Source organism: Mytilus edulis, chromosome 3 (assembly GCF_963676685.1).
Source record: "Mytilus edulis chromosome 3, xbMytEdul2.2, whole genome shotgun sequence".
Taxonomy (NCBI): Eukaryota; Metazoa; Mollusca; class Bivalvia; order Mytilida; family Mytilidae; genus Mytilus; species Mytilus edulis.
In genome coordinates, this window is record NC_092346.1 from 87,610,294 (window position 1) to 87,632,522 (window position 22,229).

The 22,229-nt window shown below is 31.7% G+C and overlaps 2 protein-coding genes across 8 annotated transcripts in view; one reads left to right on the forward strand and one right to left on the reverse strand.

The window, feature by feature from the left end:
- The window catches only part of LOC139517706 (cell death-inducing p53-target protein 1-like), a 79,892-nt gene extending 76,389 nt beyond the window's left edge, over positions 1-3,503 (forward strand). Inside the window, exons 2-4 of one of the 2 annotated variants that reach the window (XM_071309020.1) lie at positions 218-277; positions 2,133-2,331; positions 3,054-3,503. In XM_071309020.1, the coding sequence (XP_071165121.1) occupies positions 223-277; positions 2,133-2,331; positions 3,054-3,159 (360 nt within the window). In that variant the 5' untranslated portion in view covers positions 218-222 and the 3' untranslated portion in view covers positions 3,160-3,503. The remainder of the gene's footprint in view (positions 1-217; positions 278-2,132; positions 2,332-3,053) is intronic. The other variant, XM_071309019.1, reaches the window with a different exon arrangement.
- Positions 3,504-5,498: 1,995 nt separating this feature from the next.
- LOC139517707 (beta-arrestin-1-like) overlaps positions 5,499-22,229 on the reverse strand; it is a 63,640-nt gene continuing 46,909 nt past the window's right edge. For 3 of the 6 annotated variants that reach the window (XM_071309021.1, XM_071309027.1, XM_071309026.1), the window contains exons 9-14: positions 19,897-19,969; positions 14,168-14,314; positions 13,796-13,882; positions 12,025-12,165; positions 8,992-9,104; positions 5,499-8,947 (exon numbers count right to left, since the gene is read on the reverse strand). In XM_071309021.1, coding sequence (XP_071165122.1) covers positions 9,014-9,104; positions 12,025-12,165; positions 13,796-13,882; positions 14,168-14,314; positions 19,897-19,969 — 539 coding nt within the window. In that variant the 3' untranslated portion in view covers positions 5,499-8,947; positions 8,992-9,013. Of the gene's footprint in view, positions 8,969-8,991; positions 9,105-12,024; positions 12,166-13,795; positions 13,883-14,167; positions 14,315-19,896; positions 19,970-22,229 lie in introns of all 6 variants that reach the window. The other 3 variants (XM_071309025.1, XM_071309023.1, XM_071309022.1) reach the window with 3 other exon arrangements.

Consider the following 22,229-nt stretch of genomic DNA (forward strand, 5'->3'; position numbering starts at 1 on the left):
CTTTAAAATTCCTGTTCAAATTCAGTGAGCTTAGATTAAAACTTTACCCAATTTCTTATATTTTAATAAATGTGTAACCTTATTATTTGAATCATGGCTTTCAAACATTTTGGTTTAGAAATTCCTGAACCTGAAGAGCACTTAAAATAAACAAAAGTTATAAAGTGCTATTTTCATTTTGCTAATGGTATCCCCTCTATTTTATTTTGTTTATTGCAGATCATGTCAGTACAAGCCCCTGCTCCTCCCCCACAGGCTGTTGGATATTACCCACAAGGTAAGTAACAACCTCAGAGTCTCTGCTTTACTATTGTTCTACTCCATTGCCTGATCTGCTGCTCCATTCTTTCTCTACTCCTTAGGGTGCTCTTCCTTCAAAATATGTTGGATATTACTGCAAGGTAGGCAACAACTTCTCTGTTCCACTCTTTCTTTACTCCAAAGACTGCTCCTCAACTTGCTGTTTGATATTATCATTAAGGTAGATAACAACTTCTCTACTCCATTTCTTCTCAATTGACTGCTTCTATTTTACATGCTGCTCGATTTTACCCCTTAAGGTATAAGCAACACCACATCTACTTCACTCTTTCTATACTCTATTGACTGCTCCTCTTCCAAGGTTATTACAAACAAGTTAAGTAATAACTTTTCTGCTCCATTCTTTCTATTTAACATAGACTGCTTTAACTTCACATTTGGATATAACCCACAAGGGATGCAACATATATTCTCTACTCCATAGACTGCTTCCCCTCCAGACTTGGATATTACCAACAAGGTAAGCAACATATTCTCTGTCCCACTGTTTTTCTACTCAAGAGACTTCCTCTCTTCCAGACTTGGATATTACTAACAAAGAAAGCAACATATTCTCTGCTCCATCGTTTCTCTACTCCAAAGACTGCACCTCCTTCACAGACTTTGGTATTACCAACAAGGTAAGCAACATATTATCTGCTCCACTTTTCTTTACTCCATAGACTGCCCCTTCTCCACAGACTGGTATTACCAACAAGGTAAACAACACATTCTCTGCTCCAGTCCACTGTTTTTCTACTCCATAGAGTGCCCCTCCTCCGTGGACTTGGATATTTCTAACAATTTAAGCAACATATTCTCTGCTCCCCTCTTTCTTTACTCCATAGACTGCCCCTTCTCCACAGAATTGGGTATAACCAACAAGGGAAACAACACATTCTCTGCTCCAGTCCACTGTTTTTTCTACTCCATAGAGTGCCCCTCCTCCGTGGACTTGGATATTTCTAACAATTTAAGCAACATATTCTCTGCTCCCCTCTTTCTTTACTCCATAGACTGCCCCTTCTCCACAGACTTGGGTATAACCAACAAGGGAAACAACACATTCTCTGCTCCAGTCCACTGTTTTTCTACTCCATAGAGTGCCCCTCCTCCGTGGACTTGGATATTTCTAACAATTTAAGCAACATATTCTCTGCTCCCCTATTTCTTTACTCCATAGACTGCCCCTTCTCCACAGACTTGGGTATAACCAACAAGGGAAACAACACATTCTCTGCTCCAGTCCACTGTTTTTCTACTCCATAGAGTGCCCCTCCTCCGTGGACTTGGATATTTCTAACAATTTAAGCAACATATTCTCTGCTCCCCTCTTTCTTTACTCCATAGACTGCCCCTTCTCCACAGACTTGGGTATAACCAACAAGGGAAACAACATATTCTCTGCTCTACTCTATTAAGTGCCCCTTCTCCACAGACTGAGGTATAACCAATAAGGTAGGTAACACCTTCTCTGCTCCATTCTTTCTCTCCTCCATAGACTTATTATTAACAAGGTAAGCAACATATTCTCTGTTCCACTGATCCTTTTCTCCATAGACTGCCCCTCCTCCATGGACTTGGGTATAACTCACAAGGGAAGCAATATATTCTCTCCTCCAATCATTCTCTAATACATAAGTTACTCTTCCTATACACAATCAATTTCTTAGATTTTGTTTTTACTTTTGTTTTTTTGGTGTTAAAATGTTTGAAATATTGAAGACATGTATGTACTATCTAGAATATATATTCATTACTGAAACAAAATTTGATTTACATTTCTTTTTCAGTATCATAATGCAAATAACACATATATCTGTTCTTGTTAGGTCAGCCTGCTGGTCAATCGCAACAATCCAGTACAACTGTAGTAATTCAAGGAAATAATGATGCTCCAATGGGTATGGCTCTTCAGGACTGTCCAATTACAACAAAATGTCCCAGTTGTAAAAGCAACGTTGTGACCCAAATTAAATTTGAGATTGGCTGTATTACAGTTTTGGTAACATTCCTTCTCTGTCTCTTTGGGTAAGTTCTAAGCAATGGTTTGGTATGTGCCTATTTAATTAAGAGTCTGTAAATTAAGTACCATCCAGCTTAGTCAGCTAGAAATACTTGAATTCCTAGCTGAAAATTAATGATTGAATTAAAAATTGAGATTTACAGTTGCATTAATTACTGGATTAGGCAGCAACCATTTGATTTTCGGGGGGGGGGGGCTATGGATTTTTTTCCCAGACAAACTTTTTTTCGCGAAGGCGAAAAAACAATCTATTTTTTTGGCAACAAGTCGAAAACAATTTTTTTCTTTTAGCATCTCCAAAAACTGGAAACAAACTTTTTCCAAAAAAATCCATAGCCCCCCCAGAAAATCAAATGGTTGCTGCCTTAGAAAATTCACAAATTTTACTTTATATTCACAAAGTTCTCTCTGGAATGACAATTTTAAACTGTTATATAACTTATATTGATGGAGACTTTGTAAGGTTAAAAGTTTCTGACAAGGAATCTCAATTCTAGGTTCTGTTTTGAAGAACTTTCAGGATTCTCTGTCCTAATTATACACATCATTCAAAATTTTGGGGCAGAAATTTCATTGGTTGGAGAATTTCTAGAACAGGGTGGTGTCAGATTAGACACCTGATCTGTATTTTAATCAGATTAATGTCTGTCTACAAACATGGCCTTAAGCACATTTTAAAGGCCAAAAGACTTGAATGTTGTTGTATATAAATGTCTCCTGCTTACAGGTTCTACTTGTGCTGCTTCATCCCATGCTGTGTAGGTAGATGTAAAGATGTCGTCCATTTATGTCCTAACTGCAAATACATTATTGGAAAATACAAAAGGATGTAAAAAAAAACACCTACAGCATGAAAATCCAAGAGGAAGATACATTGTGCAGAAAACAAAATATTGGGAGAAAATGATGAAATTCTGAAGTGATGTGAAAGATATCAGATATAAGGGATTGACAGATTATTGAGTGCTGCATTAATTTCCTAATAATAAGTGTATTATCTTCCTTGTGAAACTGTCGGATATGTAAATTAGACTTTGTTTCTATGAGGACACATTTATTTTCCTTAGTGCTGTTTAACGTTTCAAATTTGGTTTATTTATATTTCTATCATGTTTGTCATAGTATTCTTTATAATATATCTACATTTTTACAGAATAATTAAACTGAAACCACTAGATTGAGTTACATTCTTTATTTATTGATAGCCCATAGTGGTAAGTGGGCGCTTTCATAGTTCACTAATTTTGAGGAAGTTTTTTAGATTCCAAGAATTTATTTTCTTTTCTTCAGGGTCAATGATAGTTGTTGTATTTATTCGTTCTTGTGTTTTATTTTGTATATAGTTTTGATCAGTTTCAGATATTTGTGATTTCATCAGCAACCTCGTCACAAATTTCTCAACCTTATCTCATATCATGAAACTAAACATAGTTATCTCTTCCAGTTGCCTATACTCGTTACATAATATGTGCCTCCAGATAGTGACCAGCATGTTTTGCTGACCAGACTGCCATCACATTTATTCTGTGGTCTGTCATAATCCTTATTAAAAATCCTCTTGCAGCACTTATCAAATAAAACCACAACTTTCAACAGTGTTGGAGCCCAACTGGTTGCCAGTACTGTGAATTTTATTTGTTATAAATAAAAGGTATAAAATTGAGAATTGAAATGGGGAATATATCAAAGAGACAACAACCTGACCAAAGAGCAGATAACAGCCATGGCCAAAGGCCACCAATAGATCTTCAATGCAGCGAAAAATCCCACACCTCTAGATGGGCCTCAGACAGCTGGGCCTAAATAAAAAGATGGGCCTCAGCTGGGCCTAAATAAAAATGTGTAAACATCAATGAGACAACAATCTAGCAACACAAAAATCCCACACCTCTAGATGGGTCTAAGCTGGGCCTAAATAAAAAAATTTAAACATCAATGAGACAACAATCTAGCAACACAAAAATCCATGACAACTCGAGTCTTGTGTTTCTGTTCAAATTCCATTTTTTTTCTATTCAATAGTAGAGCGGCATCATGTTTTCTGGTCTGTGCATCCGTCTGACTTCATGTTTAAGTTTTTGGTCAAGGTAATTTGATGAAGTTGAAGTCTGAACAACTTGAAACTGAGTACACATGTTCTCCATGATATGATCTTTCTAATTTGAATGCCAAATAAGAGATTTTATCCCTATTTCATGGTCCACTGAACATAGAAAATGATAAAGCGAGTGGGGCATCAGTGTACTATGGACACACTCCTGTTATAGTTTCTTCATATACTGTGCTGTTTCACCAATGTCCTAGGTTAGGGAAGGGCATCCACAAAAATGTTTGTCCCTGCCTAATTCTGTAATGTGCTTCAGTCCCAAGTAGGGATCCTGTAATTCAGTGGTTGTCTCTTGTTGCTGTATAACATTTGTTTTTCATTCATCGTTAAGTCTGGCAGTAAGTTTTCTCATTAATATTGTTTAACAGTTTTCAATTTGAGAGCTGGTATAGCTGACTATGCTATGGGTTTTGCACAATGTTGAAGGCTGTACAGTAACTTATAGTTGTTTGCTTCTAAGTCATTTGGTCTGGTTGAGAGTTTTCTCATTGGCAATTATACCACATCTTTTTATTTACTTAAGTGGCTACTACTTTAGGACTGAAATCTTTCCATCCAACTGTTGACACAGATGTATGTCTCCCCTAATATGTGGGGCAGAGTGGTCTCTGTATTCGAACTACTGTATCACTAGCCTGTCAACACAGGTTGTGAGTTCAAACCTCGCATGTGGTAAGGGCAATCAACTCCAATCTTGATTGACTAGGATTGTCAGTTTTCCTACTGAAGGTCAGTGCAAAGAAATAGCACAATAGGGCTGAAAGTGATGTTTATAAGAAATCAATCAAAGAAGATGAAGGTAAAGATCTGTGTCGACATAGGCTGTAAATGTTGACACTAATGATCTTAAACAAAAGAAACTAAAAAGAAGTTATAAGCACAAAATGGGTTAGGGTTTAGAAAGTTCTGGCCAATTGTATTGGGCATAAGACTTGACAGTCTTCTCTAGAAAAAACCAACCCAGACATATACTCCGGTCTTTTAGACAGATGAACAGAGTGGAGAGGTTACTAAACCTCCTTTTCCTGTTGGCCACTCGGGTAACAAACAGATAAAAGATTTCCACTCTATTAAGACAGATTTATTTGACATAATTATTACATGAAATGAACATGTATACAGACAACAAGCTAGAGTTTTGTTTGTCAACAAAGCACCATATAAATAAACAACTATATTAAGGTATACATCACATCTATATTATATGTACATTAGTATAAATACAGCTAACAATATTATATGATTTTATATGTATCAGATCTATCGGCATATGAACTTGGAAAATAGTTTTCCAAGTGACCATAGTAAATACAAACCACCTTTCCTCATTTATTTTAATAGACCTTTCACCTCATTTTAGATTAATTTGGATGAAAAAGGTGTAAAATTGAGGATATTTTATCTTCAAACAATATGTTATGATCAGGACTAAGCAGGAATTAAATTGCTATAGGAATACCATTAATGACCATATCAAGTAATTGCTAAAACAAGGTATTTTCTATACAATATATATTTATATATGTGTAAAATGCATTGTGTAGTTTCTAATTCACGCTTGAAATGCAGTGTGTAATTTTATATGCTTTTTAGTTTATTTTCAAACATACCATCTTGGCCTATAATAATTGTTCAATACATTCTATCTTAATTATAATAATGTCAAATGAAATTGCAGGATTTTATATATATCAAAATATAGTAATAAAATGTATCAAAATTAAATGTTACTGAAATTATGCATAACATGCAAAATAAAGCTTTATTTACTCCTCACAAGGAGATGATTCATAGAACTTTTGTTGGTCCTGATACACTCAAAATTTATGTAGTGTTTCAAGAATAATAGAAAAGTCGTTTCATCTTGTCTTAAGTCCTTCCTACACTACACTTGAATCCAACAGTTAAAGTTTACAGAGAGACTTTTACACTCATCAAATATTAAACTTCTCAAAACTATTTTCAATGACTTCTGAGCAGCTAGTTTCTGCTGAGGGCCAAAAATGTTGGATTTTTTAAAGACAATGTGGGCATCATTTTGAAAAAGAAATATTGTTTTGGCAAGCAATCAATACATTCTTATATATAATAGAAAACTAACTATTGAAGTTGAAATCACATTTACTATATTTCAACAAATTGCTCTACATACTGATACATCTGCAAATTGCTATTATGTGATTGGCTTTTAGATACATTTTGTGTTTCCATCTTAAAAATAAATACATTTCATATTCAGCTGCCAATAATCTTTGCTTACAGAAATTAATGACAAACACATCTACGTAAAGACAGGTCGGCTAATACAAACTGCCATATATAACAGATACTTATAAACAAGATAAAATACTGTGGATTCAATATTGTTCTTGGGGTACCAGTTTTTATGGATTTCGTTGGTACCACGAAATTATTCATTCAACAAATGACACATTATATATACGCCTATATGCAGACATCAGCAAAACCACGAAATTAAATATCCATGAATATGCAAGTTTTCCTTAATCCACAAAAATTGGAACCCACGAAATAAACAGAATCCACAGTAGTTTTCATTTTGTTTTTGTCACACAATATGTAAAGCAATGCAATATTTCTACAACTATCTCAGTTATCAACAGAGGAATAACTGTCCAACATCATAGCAATAATTAAGTCAATTAGACCCTATCTCAATGAACCAAACCTATACATAGACAGAGAGTTTCATAATAGGTGGTATAACTAAAGAGGTATATTCACTTAGAGGTAACAGCAAATTATATATAGGCTTATCAAAACATGCTTTCTTAACACTGAAGCTAAAATATGCATGCATTCTATTATCAGAGTCTATGGCAATCGGAGAAAAGCCTACTTTGTACTCTATATGAAGACAATTACATACCTTATCATTACAGAGGTATTTCTGTGGTCAAATAAATACTGGGACTTACACACTAACACAGGACTGACTAGATAAGCCATTAACAAGATGTTATCAAGATTAGGAGATATACAATTTATTGCACAACTAATAAACCTTTTGTCAACATAGTGTGTGGTAATTTATTCAATCAAGTAAATTTGCTTACTTTTTGTTATAAAAAATAATTCTTTAGAAATTTCAATAAAAAAAATTAATTTTAAGCAATTTAAACTTAATAACTAGATTTCTGGAATAAAATCATTTAAAATATTATGAAAAATACAGACTGTTCTCAAATAGCCTTATTTTAAGGAACAATTATGAATATTTGAATAACATAAAGTAACTATAAAAACACAATTCAACATGATTGCCAATAATATGATCTACATTTTAAAAATGACAAATATATCTCATTTTCATTCCAAGAAATTTCTCAGTCACTCATGATAAATGTTTGCCAATACAATACAACATTAATATAACATGTGGTTTATGGTACAAATTGACATTACTATGAAGCATAGTCTACACTTACATTGATACAAAACTGCTTTTATACAAAAATCGATAAACCCTTTTTAATATAGGCATATTTCAATATCTAAAAAGAGTCGCTTATCAAGTAATTTGTGAAAAGAGCTGACTGCCATCAAATGAATGCTGAGCAAAGCAATGCAAAAATTGTGCATGTTTATGCATTATCATTTCAAAGACTGAAATCTATTAGATGTATTCTCCTGTAATATTAAGGAGTAAAATAGCCTTACTTGCCCCATGTGAAAACTACCCTTAATTTTTGTTTATACTGATTAAAATCTTGTGCGATACAGGATTTAGAAAACCAACTTAATTCTATTGATACTTTATTTCTTGTTAAGCCCATTCCCCAAAAATTCTATGCCAAATCATATTAGCATATCCAAAGTGAATCAACTTAAATTCAATGGTGCACTAAATTGTAAGCCTGGAATCTTTGATGAATTTTTTCCCCAAAATCTAAGCATTTTTGTGAAAAGCTTCAATGGATTTTAGACTAGGATTTTCTATTTATGGAATTCATAAGATTTAGAAGTTTTTCCAGACCTATAGTACTATAAATACATTTTATGTAAGGATAATAATTATCATCGATGATGATATAGACTGATATTTTCATAAATGAGCTTTTTTCACTGAAATTATTTATCAACAATTTTATCAAATAGTGACCTCATTCAATTAAGGACTAATTTCATGTGCTGTGATTGTTAATTATGAACCCATCGTATATTCCCTGTACCAGATACTACAACTTCAACTGCCATCACAGTGATATTTCTCAAGTGTTTTTAAAAAGTTTTCAACATCCTTAGTTGGGTTCATGCTGAAATTTTAAAATCAATCTATCCTATCTGAGATTGAGAAACATTGTATCTTAAACAGTAATCAATATCAATAATTAATAATTAATAATACATAATTAACAGGCAATCTAAAATAATAGCCAAGTTTGATATTCTTCCCTGTAGATATATTACGGTTGATGAACAAGCATGGATTTAATAGTGGTACACCAGTACTAGAGATTTATTCCTAGGAGATTTAATAGTGGTACACCAGTAGATTTATTCCTAGGAGATTTAATAGTGGTGCTCCCAGTACTAGAGATTTATTCCTAGGAGATTCACTATGCTTCCGTGTCATCTCCTTCATGTCCCTTCAGTCGTAACCTTGCAAAGTCTTCAAAGATGAAATCGTCATTCTGATCTAACTCACCACTGAAAAATAAAACAATTTTATTAAAATCACTGTTGAAAAACTGCTGAAAAAACCACAACACATTTCTGTATGGGTGTCACTAGTGGAGGCTGTAGAGCAGAAATTGCTTTTCCTTCTGGAGCATGGAGATCAACCAATGTTTTTGATGGGGGTCTATGTTACTCAATATTTAGTTTTCTGTTCAGTGTTTTATTGTTGTTTTGCATTTTTGTAGGTTTTTTGGAAAGTCATGCTTTCTTCCTTTTTTTTTCCTATTATGATTTTTGTCTGTCCCTTAGTATTTCTCTCACTTATTTTCAAAAGCTCTAGAACAAACAGAATTTAGATATGCCTCAAGAAACTATATTTCTGTCCTAACTAAAGGAAATAAAATAAGGACTTGTTTGAATAACCTTCCACACATTATTGAGTTCAGATTAGTTGTGGTAGGGTGATCACAGATACCCCTTCCAACAACAACTGAGAGATTAGGATTTATAAAAAGTAGTCTAAAACATTCCATTCAAGTTTTAATCAAATTCAAAAAGGGGTTCTCTAATTATTATCTGGAAACCACAAAGTTCAACAACAAAGTACAATAATAGAGAAAGTGACCACTCCTAAAGGTCTCAAACATTCCATTAAAATGTCAATCAATGTCAAATAATGGTCTTCTATTTATCTTCTGGAAACAAAAAATATGTTTGAATTTTTCCCACAATCAAGTATCTTAACTCTGTAATGATAAAAGTGAAAAAAATAACCACTGTTTTTATTTTGAAACATATAGAGTAGATCATCATAGCATACACATTGTTATCATAGTATATATAAATGATGTTCATGGTGCAAACATTTAGATTGTAATAGGAAGGAACACCAATATTGATTACTCCTGTTCACTGAGCATGCAAATAAATAATGATTGTGTGTTTGATATATGATGGTGGTCCTATACAAATTGGTTGATTAATACCATAAATTACCTCCCTCCTACTGATTAGAACTTGTCATGTTCCATATCTACTGGGTTATCAGTTTGGCACTAACCTACATGTACCACATTTGAGAAAGTAGATATTCAGCTTCAAATGGGTGATGTCTGTTACTCAGAATGATATGGAAAATGACACATCATACTCTATGATCATCAATTTTATCTAATAATTTTTTAATATAACTTAAATGTTTTCAAAATGGTTATAAGGGCCAGAATATATGTTTCTGCAACACAATTTTGTCATTGATAATGGCTATTCAAATGAAGTTTGAGGGATAAAATAAATTTTAAAATATAAAACATGTATGAGCACACCTTGGGTGCAGGAGTTTCTCCCTGCATTGAAGACCCATTGGTGGCCTTTGGCTGTTGTCTGCTCTTTAGATGAGTTGTTGTCTTGTTGACATTTTCCCCATTTCCATTTTCAATTTTATGAATTTGTGACATTATGTAGTGTATAATTTCAGTTTGAATAAGTGATATCCCTTCAACAGAGGGAATTTAATCTTAGATACATGATTTTTTTTATTAGTTGTTATTGGCTTTGAACTAGCTGTCAGTAACTGTCTGTACTCTCAAATCATTACTTCCTGTCCTAAGTCAGGAGCCTGTAATTCAGTGGTTGTCATTTGTTTATGTGTTAAATATTTGTTTTTCATTCATTTATTGTACATAAATAAGGCTGTTAGTCATTGTTGAAGGCCTAACTTGACCTATAGTTGTTAATTTTTGTGTCATTTGGTCTCTTGTGGAGAGTTGTCTCATTGGCAATCATACCACATCTTCTTTTTTATATGATATGGGGTTTTAAATTCGTGGATTTTGGTTTCTTATAAAAATAAAAAAATGATCGATGAAAGTCAAACTACCTGTATTGATATGCTATGATAAAGTGTTCATTTTATTTCCTCATAATTCTCGTACGTATGGGAAATCATGATTTCATGCTGGGCTTTCTTCTGATATGAACTGTTTTACAATTCAAGATACGTTTATAGCATTTGTTTATGTAACTGTTTTCTTTAGGTGACATGTTTATTGCCTTATTCACCACTTTAATGGTCTTTAATCTGTTAGTCATTCTATATAGAGTTAATTAATGTGATCACTACGATTTACATGTGTCAATGTTTACTTTGCAATTTCCTTCAATCCAGACAATTTGTAAACTTCGTTTCTAATTGCTTAAATTTTTCATTTTTTTTTTGTAAAACCAAAATCCATGAATTTAAAACCCCACGAACTTGTATATGTCGCTCAAACCACCAAAATTGATATCCATGAATTAAAGTAGTTTCACAGTATCTCATAAAGTATACTTTTATAGAACTTATATGACATCACAATCTCCCAAAAGGAAGTTTAAACAAACTGATTCTTGCTTCATCTTGCAAAGTTGAATTTTAAAATGACCTTTAATCTTAAATTCACCAGATATACCTATAATATGGGACAACAAGGTGATTATCATTATTTCGACATGCAGCATGACTTTCATATATTTTTACAATTATAATATCTTTCCAGAAAATTACCACACATTTTAGTCCTCCTTTTTGCTAATGCATAAAAAATATTCATTACAATTGACTTCATATTACTTGATCACATACTTTTTACATTCTTTTCCATTTCCCTTTGCATTCTTAAATTTATAAATTCACACATTTTATTCTCAGTGAATGAATTTTAAATCTTGGTATTTTTTTTTTAATACAAGCACATGAAAATATTAAGAAATCAGCATTACAATGTAAAGCCATAAGAAAAGAATAAAAAATATCACTTACTTTTACTAAGAATGAATTTTTGTACATATACTTTGATGAAAACTAAGGACAATTTATTAGTTTCAATGGTTATAATGCTTCTATTCAAATTCATATTTGTTTTAGGTTAAATCTTGCGAAAAAAAACCAAATAAATCTCCTGACACTTACTTTGTGTCGAGTTGTATAAGATTAGTGTCCACTGGAACATCTCCGTCCTCTGTTGGGACCAGACTCACCGACCTTGAGGGAGGGGGAGACTCAAGAGGCTTTGGATGTGTCAATGTAAATGGCAGTTCTACGGATAAATCACTGAAAACATAACATCATACTTTGTGAGAAATCACTGAAAACATAACATCATACTTTGTAAGACATCACTGAAAACATAACATCATACTTTGTAAGACATCACTGAAAACATAACATCATACTTTGTAAGACATCACTGAAAACATAACATGATACTTTGTAAGACATCACTGAAAACATAACATCATACTTTGTAAGACATCACTGAAAACATAACATCATACTTTGTGAGAAATCACTGAAAATTAAATCATTTAGCAAGTAGTATTGTACTGAAATTACACTGAACACACTTTTTAAGAAAACCAAGTATTAGAAAATCATGAAATTCATAAAACAAATTTTGGTAGCATTTAGGGTGGTTTGATGGGGTGTAGTGGTATAATTACCATGCAAAGAAAGCTACCTTAAAAAACAATCTCATCTTTAATGATATGTGCTAGATTGTTGGAATTTGTAAGCATTTGAAATACTACTTCTTCTTCTTTCGTAATTGCCTCCTGTTTAGGAGCACTCGGATGGGACTGGTAAATTATAACAGTATCACTACTATAAATTACTTTCCATGTCAAATTAAAAACGTTGGGCAAAGGGTGATAACTCCAATTCTTAATACAATTTTAACTAGTAAGCATTAATAAATTTCTCGTTATGTTTATAAATAGGATATATAGATTTTTGTACTCAATGCACTGTTCTTGTATGCAATTTTGTAGTAAAATGCAAATGCTGAATTCGATATTGCAATACTTCAACATTTAAAATCAGCAAAACATTCAAAGTCAATGAACCATGACTAAAGGTGCAGGGCTTTTAATAATCTCTGCAAAAATGAGTTACATCCTTATGCCAATACAACTACTCATTAAATATCTAAGATTAATCATAAGTGGTTCCCCCTTATGCCAATACAACTACTTATCAAATATCTAAGATTAATAATAAGTGGTTCCCCTGAAGTAATCACAAACCTAATCATGTAAATTTACAAAAGTTTCAAAGTAAATAGATCATGATTGAGGGAGAAGGGCCAAATAATCTCAATCAAAATGAGTTACCAATGCCAATACAACCATCCTAAAGATTTATCAAGAGTATTTTCTTTAAACTGACCTTATCACAAACTTCAACATTTAAACTATGAGGAAGTTTCAAAGTCAATAGACCAATAGAAAAGGGAAGTGGCTAATAAACATCCTGGCAATGAGAAGTGATAATGCTTGAACTATTACATACCAAATATCAGTGACTAAACATTAGTGGTTCACTGTAGCTGGTGCACGAAACAGAACATCTAAGTTTCATCTTTGTTACTTCACTTTGTAAGATTGATCAAGTTAACAAGGTTTTCTTTCTTATCTTAAATCTGATTCAAAGTAAACTAGTCTTAGATGAATGATTTTTTTATTAGTTGTTATTGTCTTTGAACTAGCTGTCAGTAACAGTGAAAACTCTCAGAGATGTACTTGTCTCTTTTTGTTGTTTGGATGTACAAGTACCCGGTCACGTCCACTCTGAGAATTGTCTCATTGGCAATCATACCAATCTTTTTTTATAGTTTGTCATTTTGACATATGAATCTTCTTATAGTCAAAATAACATGATTCAAACAAAATTACATAATACCTACCCTGATCCAAATCCTAAGATAAGACGAACTTTAACTTTATATGACACAACAATCCCTAAGTTTTCTTTCTGACAAGTATCTGTCATTCTGAAAAAGTTTATATATAACATGTAAAATATTGGTTCTGGCATATATTTGTTAGTTCAATACTGCAATATATAAGTTGTACTTCAGGTAGCAGTTATTTCAATTTAATCGGTCATTAAATATTGTAAACACAAACTTCATTTTTCATTTCTTATTTTCATCAATTCTAATATCTACCAGACTTTATTTTATTTTTTTTTTTTTTAATTATCTATATATTTATATACTTGCTGCTGAATTTATATTTTCCCACTTTTTTCATGTACTCTTGTTATAAAGACTTACATGGTTGAAGATCCCAGATTTGTATCTTCATGTTTTAGTTTACCATCCAAGGCTAAACCCCGTTTATCCCGATTATTGGTTAATAATGGAGTTAAGTGGTATACTTTACAAAATCCAGTTTGACTAGGTTGAATAGGAAATCCTTCTCTGTAAAAATAAAAACATGTTATTGATACAATATAAAAATGTTTGAAAAAAAATTACAATGTTAAGTCAACAAGTAAATTCTAAATATTCAAAGTCTAACAAATAATGAAGATATTTTAAAACGAAATTTTATTTCACAAACATCACTGAATATTGTAGAAAATGTATCCATAACAAAATTGTTCTTGGTAAATTTGCAGTAAGTTTTGCATTTTGAATACTATAAAGTATAATGTAGCACTATCTCAGAATTAATAGTCTTTTCTAATTGAGCCCCAAGACCTACCGTTTAGCTCAAAAAGAATTCCCTGTTTAGTATTCATGTTTGTTAGCGATAGTCACAAAATATCCATATTCAGAAGAGAGGGGGAGAGAAAAAAAAAAAAAAGCCAGTGAGTACCTTTTTTGAATTTTACCTGCAATGAAATTCAACCCAAGTATCTTTTTTCTCTCATGTAACAATAGTCCATTTTAATCAAAATTCCATAACACTCAGACAAGGAAAGTACAGACACATTATTTATATCATTTTTGGCTTGGTTATCAAGGGTAGCAAAGTATTAGAAAGCACAGCAACTTTTGTCAGCAAGCAATGGCATTGCCATCAAAACACCATACAGCACCATGTATGTAGAGAAAAAGAAGACAAAAATTAAGATAATTGTAAAATAATGTCTTTTCAAAATGTTTATTTTATGTACTTACATGGCATTTAAGCTGTTGATTTTACGAGATTAAATGAGTCAGTATCTTGTATGACTTATGGGTAAGTATGTATTGGGAATGAATAAAACAGATGTTTTTCAAGACAATGCCTTACTCATAATATAAATAAATGTTGACACAAATTATTAGTACATTATTAGAATGAAGGAGGGATTTCTGAAAGAGAAGGGAAAAGGATATTTGAGTAGTTTATGATTTATTATGTTCTTTATCAATGCATGTTTTGTTTTCTCAGTAACGTGTTTCTATTTGATTCATTATACGAGTATTTTAAAATCAAAAGTTAATCTGAAAAAAAATATCATACAGAGAAGTATGTCACAGTAAATAATTTCTTTGTGAGAGCTCTTACTTTAAAAGAACAATTAACAATAGAATCATGTAACTACAATCTAACTTTGTTGCCATAATCCCCCTAGAAACCAACATTTTAATCCTATTATCAGATGTAGTACACAGACATACTAAAAAACAAAGTTTGAAGAATTTTGCAGAGATTAATCCCGCCATCTTCCGTTTCATTTGACCCTTGAGAACATAAATATAAAACTATGTATCTAATCACTTAAGACTTGACTTTATTTTCTCCCTAACAAAGGCAATGTCTCCAAACACAAACTATTCTATGTTCAATGCGAATAAGATTTAATTGTTAACATAGTCTAAGATAAAAAAAAATCTATGTTATAAGAAAACATAAATCAATATTCAATAGTGACTTTTAAAGAAACATGTATTTCTAAACAGTACACACAATTCATTCAACAACCGTAACAAAAACAAGACTTGTTACAATAAAATAAATCAAATTTAACAACGTTCAAAATATTTCATACAAATGCTCAAAAGGTCTGTGAAAACTACCAATGAAAACAGATAGGATTTCGTAACTGCTGTTTACAAGTATACATTCCAAGAAACCAATCAGAATAAAATGAAAATCTTAGGGATTATTATTTCTAACAGAATAAATGATATTTCATATCCCCTGTTTGACTGTTTCAGATTTATACCCACTGTTTGGACATTCTCACAAATTTGGGTAAATTTTTCAGTATTATTTTATGTTAATGTGGTAAGAGTTATCACACGACAGAGAAAGTCATTCTGTAGCCCTACTTGCATAAGGAAAGATCAAAGTTGCATAAATCAAGTTGTTTCACAAAAGCAATTACAGAAAATAAATTTTATATTTATTTTCACATATACAATATTACCTTAATTAAAATTATATTTTTAACACCCAATGATTTATAAAGTAAGCAAGGGATGTCATGTTGGAAGGGAAAAATAATACATTATAGTATAAACTGTAACAATAGGTTCTATTTGGGCCCATTAAACATACTACTTGTACTGAAATGAGTTCATGGGTAACATGAGCTTTTTTTCAGATTTAAGTCATATAACTGTGGAATGACAGTAGTGAAAATCATCAAAAGGTAAAAACTCATAAGACTACTATTAAAGATTTGATAAAAAATTGAAATAATTCACAACAAACATACTTCCATGAGTGCAGGTGTCATAGCATGACTTAACTTATTCACATACATGATCATACATGCATAGTCATTGTTTTTCATTTAATTTCAATTTGCAAAACTATCATTTTCAAACTCGTCCAAGATATTGCTAATAAAAACATTATACAAGATTCATAAAAACCTGTCAAGAAATCTGCACATGAGAGTGCTAAGGATACAATTTTAAATATAATTAATGTTTCCAAGGAGCATAATTCTTTTAAAAATAATTGATTGGCACTGATTTCCAAGCTTGTCCAAGACATTGCTGATATAAACCTAGGATATAAGTTTCATAAAAGCTGATAAGAACTGTACATGTGAGACAGACCGACCAGTATTTCCATTTATCCTGATTTCGAGTAATTTTTCGCAATTTGATTGGCTGATATTGTCCTAATAACTTTCAGTACAATTTTTTATCACGTCAATTGGAATTATCTCCCTTATTTATTACGTCAATTGAAATTATCTCCCTTATAGCATTGACCTAATAAAAAAAAATTAGTTGCTTTAATCATAATATTTTTTTTATTTTTCATAGTTTTAGATTAAATGTCTAAAATATATTTGTTGATGTTGTTCTAAAATTTAATTTCAATATAATAATATGTAATATAACAAAATCAGGATAAATTCGTTACACAGTGTTCAATTGTCCTAATACGAAATTTATCGGGTCAATAAAATTCATATCGGGTTTGGCTTTGCCTCAACCGATATGAATTTAATTGACCCGATAAATTCTCGTATTAGGACAATTGCACACTGTGTAACTAATATTATCTTACCTCCTATACATTTCTAGGAATATGATTGGTTAAAAGTGTCCGTGTGGAGACCATGTATATTCCGTATAAGGTTAGTAGGGAGGAGGGAATTATTTAAATACACGTTAGTAGTGGCTTACAACTGTGGCACTATTTGATTATTCAAATGTAATGAAAGTTCTTTTTAATATTGTTTTATCAAAGTTGTTGATATTAAATTATTCATGTTGACATTAGTTTTTTGGTGCAGTCCAATGAAAAGAGGTTCTTAAAATTGAATACTTGAACCCTTTAATATAAAAATTAGAAGATGTATTACTTGATTTATTTCACTAGACTAGGCGGAGTTAAAACGGTTCGCTCATCGTTGAACAGTCCATCTACTGATAGGTGTTTTAGGATAAACTCATCAATGAAGTGTCCAGTTATGGTCATTGTTAATTCGTTTGGTGACACTGAGAGGTGATTAGAAATCAGTGATAATTATAACGGCAATAATCCTTATCACACACATCTTCAAATAGACTGTCCTTATGTAAATTAAAACGTAAGCTCCGCCCGATCAGTTGAAATAGTATTGGTAATAGTATGATTGCAAATGAGGCAACTCTAGTCTAAATTGAACAAATAAAGATACTTGGCAAGATAAATTTGTTTCATAGTGTGCTAGTGACCTAATACGATAAATACTGGGTCAGTAAATTCCATATGTGGTTTGCTCTCACCCCATATGGAATTTACTGACTGCGTATATATATCGTATTAGGTCACTAGCACACTATGAAACAAATAACTAATAGTCCCCCGCAATGTCATTTTAATCTTAATCTATGACTTTCTACTTTTTTAGATGAAAAAATAAAATGCTGTATAAAAATAAGTTTAAATGGTGGTAAGCTAACCCTGTAGTCAATATCAAATTATTAAAAACATAAGTTAAGTATTTTCTGTATATTTACTTGTGATAATGCAATGATGTATTTATCTCCTCAGTGTGTTAGGTAATAGACAAAATATAATCATATATATGTGTTCGTGTAATAGCTGTGTATTTATTCCATAATAACTTTATGTAGTGAGTACAATTATTTGAGGTGTAAAGTAAGGCATGATGCAATATGCCACAGTTATGTTTCACAAGTAAAGTTAGGTGTTTCAAAGGATGAACTTATATCAAACAGTAAAAATGACAACAAGAGAATTTTTTTTATCAAGAATTTAATTACCTATGCAATTACTTACAAAATATCATGTATTCATGAGGGATCGGAAATGACAGAATTTTGTTTGGTGTCATGGCTAATAGCTATATATAGTTTATTTTCACTAGCAAGCATTGTTTCTTTTTTATCACAGCAAACTGTATTAAACTGTAACCAAAAGCCAACATTTCAAAATAGCGCTGGCAAGTAATTCTTCATTCAGATCTACACATATCAGCTGAAAGTCCTCCACTTATTAGAAACTCTCAGCATTGGTTATCAAAACGTGTACTTTTATTGACATTTTAATTTAAAAATTGTATTATCAAGGAGATAAAACTATTAATTGAGGATAAAAATAAACAACAAATATTACCCCATATCACTACCTTTTTGCTGATCTAATTAATACAAGTGAAAAGACAAAAATATATATATATATATATAATATGTATACTGGTTATATGTAGCTCTAAATTACTGTGCTGCAATGAAAATGTTTACCTTTTTGATATACTATAAGAAGACAAATGAAATTCATTCTTTAAATTAGAAAACAAATATTTTTATATATTCTCGTAAATACAAAACTTAATACAAATAATAAAAGGCAAATCATGCAATCAGACAAATAATATTTTAAAGAGATAGCAGTTATATTAATGCAATTTAAACAAAGTTTGTATAAATGAAAAAGAGATTATAAGAAAATGCATTTGGATTCCTAAGCACCCAATAGATATCTGAAACCCACAAACTGAACCATTTGTGTAATATAATTAAAATGAGTGACATGCTATAAGCCCTGAATTTTGTGTATTTTCTGCTTTTAAGGGCATAAATTTGAAAATATGCGAAATTCTATCTTTATCTGTATACAGTTTCTTGAGTTGCATTACAATATCAACTGATTTTCACATTTTAAAATGTTTTAAAATGTGACCCTTTCCAGGATATAACTATGGAAAAATTGAAGCATCAAGGATGAAGTTTCATTTTCATTTTGTTTACATTTGATTATAACAAGATTTACATTTCAAATGACTTTGTCAATTTGAACTTTAAATAACCCCTTATTGTATGTACAGTCCCAAGGACAAGGGTGACTTTAGGTCCCTGATGTATTTTTCAATGCTATAAGTTTAAAAAGTAAGAGCCACCCAGTATTTCAGAATGTAGTTGTTTAGTCTATGACAATAACATAAATGTGTAAGTTTTGAAAGCAGAATCGGAACTTGAAAACATAATTTTATAAAAAAAGAAGAAGTTATTCCAAAAAAATACCATCTGCTAGTGCAGAATTATGTAAAAGTGTACAATCACCTTTCCTGTTATGTGCCAATATAGGTTACACTTACTCGCTTTCCAGTTCTGCCACCGTACACTTGTATTGAGCAGTTGAAAATAAACATATGTCTGCAAACTGTCGAACTGTAGTGCAAAAGATAAAGCATGCTTTATAAAACAACATATATAAACTTGTGCAAATATTTATATGGTGTTATGTAATATTATATGAGCCAGTCCATGCGAAAAGGTACAAAAACGAAAAATTTACGAAATTCTAAAAAGTGTGCATAATTATTGGTAGTAGACTTGTGATTTATAAAACACATTTACTTTCCCTCATATCATCAAGCTGTGAGCTTCACGCACCTGCGAGTGTTGAGACCCCCCCCCCCCTAGTTTTATCAAGATTTTTAGTGAATTATTTCATATATTTCAATCATTTTCAAAGTACAGTTTAAATGGCTTGATTTGCCAATTGATAACGTTAAACCTGGTAGCAGTGGGGATAAGGCTCTCGCTTACGATGCGGATATCAATGCAATCAAACAGGGCAACGGTTCGAATCCCGTGCAACTAAGGTTGATTTATATAATATTAAATAACTTAACTTAACTTAAATTTCAATTTCTAAAACACAAGATGTCATAGTTTTTGCATTTTCCCTCATGTTTTAATGTTGTCTTTCTTTCTTTAAACCTGTAGAACTGACGGAAATTATTGACTTTTGTCTCTGTAGTGTCATAATTTTTTGTAGTTTCTGGTCGGTATAGCATTAGTCCGGGGAACAAATGATTTTACACTTGCTCAAATACCAAAAATTCAGATATTTCTACGTCTTTTTCGGTTTTAGTTGACAAATTCGGGATAGAATTGACAATCTTATGAATGTTTACATTAATGTAATTTTTTTTCGGATAAAATCGTTTTTCAAAAATACTATAACAAACTTTGATAACGTGTCCTGTAAAGTTTACCAAAAGGACTTTTTGTACCTTTTCGCATGGACTGGCTCATATCATTTTCAAAATCACAAAAAAAACAAAAAAATCGAAATTGCCAAAAAGCAATGAAATATCGAAATACTTATAATACTTCATATCTAACGTTATAATTTAATGCAAATATTGACATATAATTATCCCTAGCAACTAAAATTCTCCCCTTAGCAACCGTACACCAATCAGCAAAAAGTCCATATTCCAAATATTCTAGCAACGATTTGAAGTTTCAAATGGATTCGGCATCTCTCAAAACATCTAGTTTGCAAAAAACACATCTAAAATATGTTGATTTTTTAAAAAGTTAGGGCGAAATCACTCTTTTACTATACATAAGCTTTGCTTGGTACTTTCGCCGATATCACCTATATGAGCCAGTCCATGCGAAAAGGTACAAAAACGAAAAATTTACGAAATTCTAAAAAGTGTGCATAATTATTGGTAGTAGACTTGTGATTTATAAAACACATTTACTTTCCCTCATATCATCAAGCTGTGAGCTTCACGCACCTGCGAGTGTTGAGACCCCCCCCCCCCTAGTTTTATCAAGATTTTTAGTGAATTATTTCATATATTTCAATCATTTTCAAAGTACAGTTTAAATGGCTTGATTTGCCAATTGATAACGTTAAACCTGGTAGCAGTGGGGATAAGGCTCTCGCTTACGATGCGGATATCAATGCAATCAAACAGGGCAACGGTTCGAATCCCGTGCAACTAAGGTTGATTTATATAATATTAAATAACTTAACTTAACTTAAATTTCAATTTCTAAAACACAAGATGTCATAGTTTTTGCATTTTCCCTCATGTTTTAATGTTGTCTTTCTTTCTTTAAACCTGTAGAACTGACGGAAATTATTGACTTTTGTCTCTGTAGTGTCATAATTTTTTGTAGTTTCTGGTCGGTATAGCATTAGTCCGGGGAACAAATGATTTTACACTTGCTCAAATACCAAAAATTCAGATATTTCTACGTCTTTTTCGGTTTTAGTTGACAAATTCGGGATAGAATTGACAATCTTATGAATGTTTACATTAATGTAATTTTTTTTCGGATAAAATCGTTTTTCAAAAATACTATAACAAACTTTGATAACGTGTCCTGTAAAGTTTACCAAAAGGACTTTTTGTACCTTTTCGCATGGACTGGCTCATATATGCTTCGTAAACACATCCTATTAGAATACTAAAATTAGCAGGTATTGTAAATATTGGCAGTCATATCAGCATAATTGAGATGAATCTCAAACAATTGATGCCAACTTATTATTGTTGGTCCGCCATTCTTCATTCTCATCAGAACTAAATCAGAAGAGATTAAGAGTTGAAAATGACAACTTCAGTATCTCACTTTAGGACATTCTTAGCAGTCTAATAAAAGCTGTAAAACTAGTTAAACA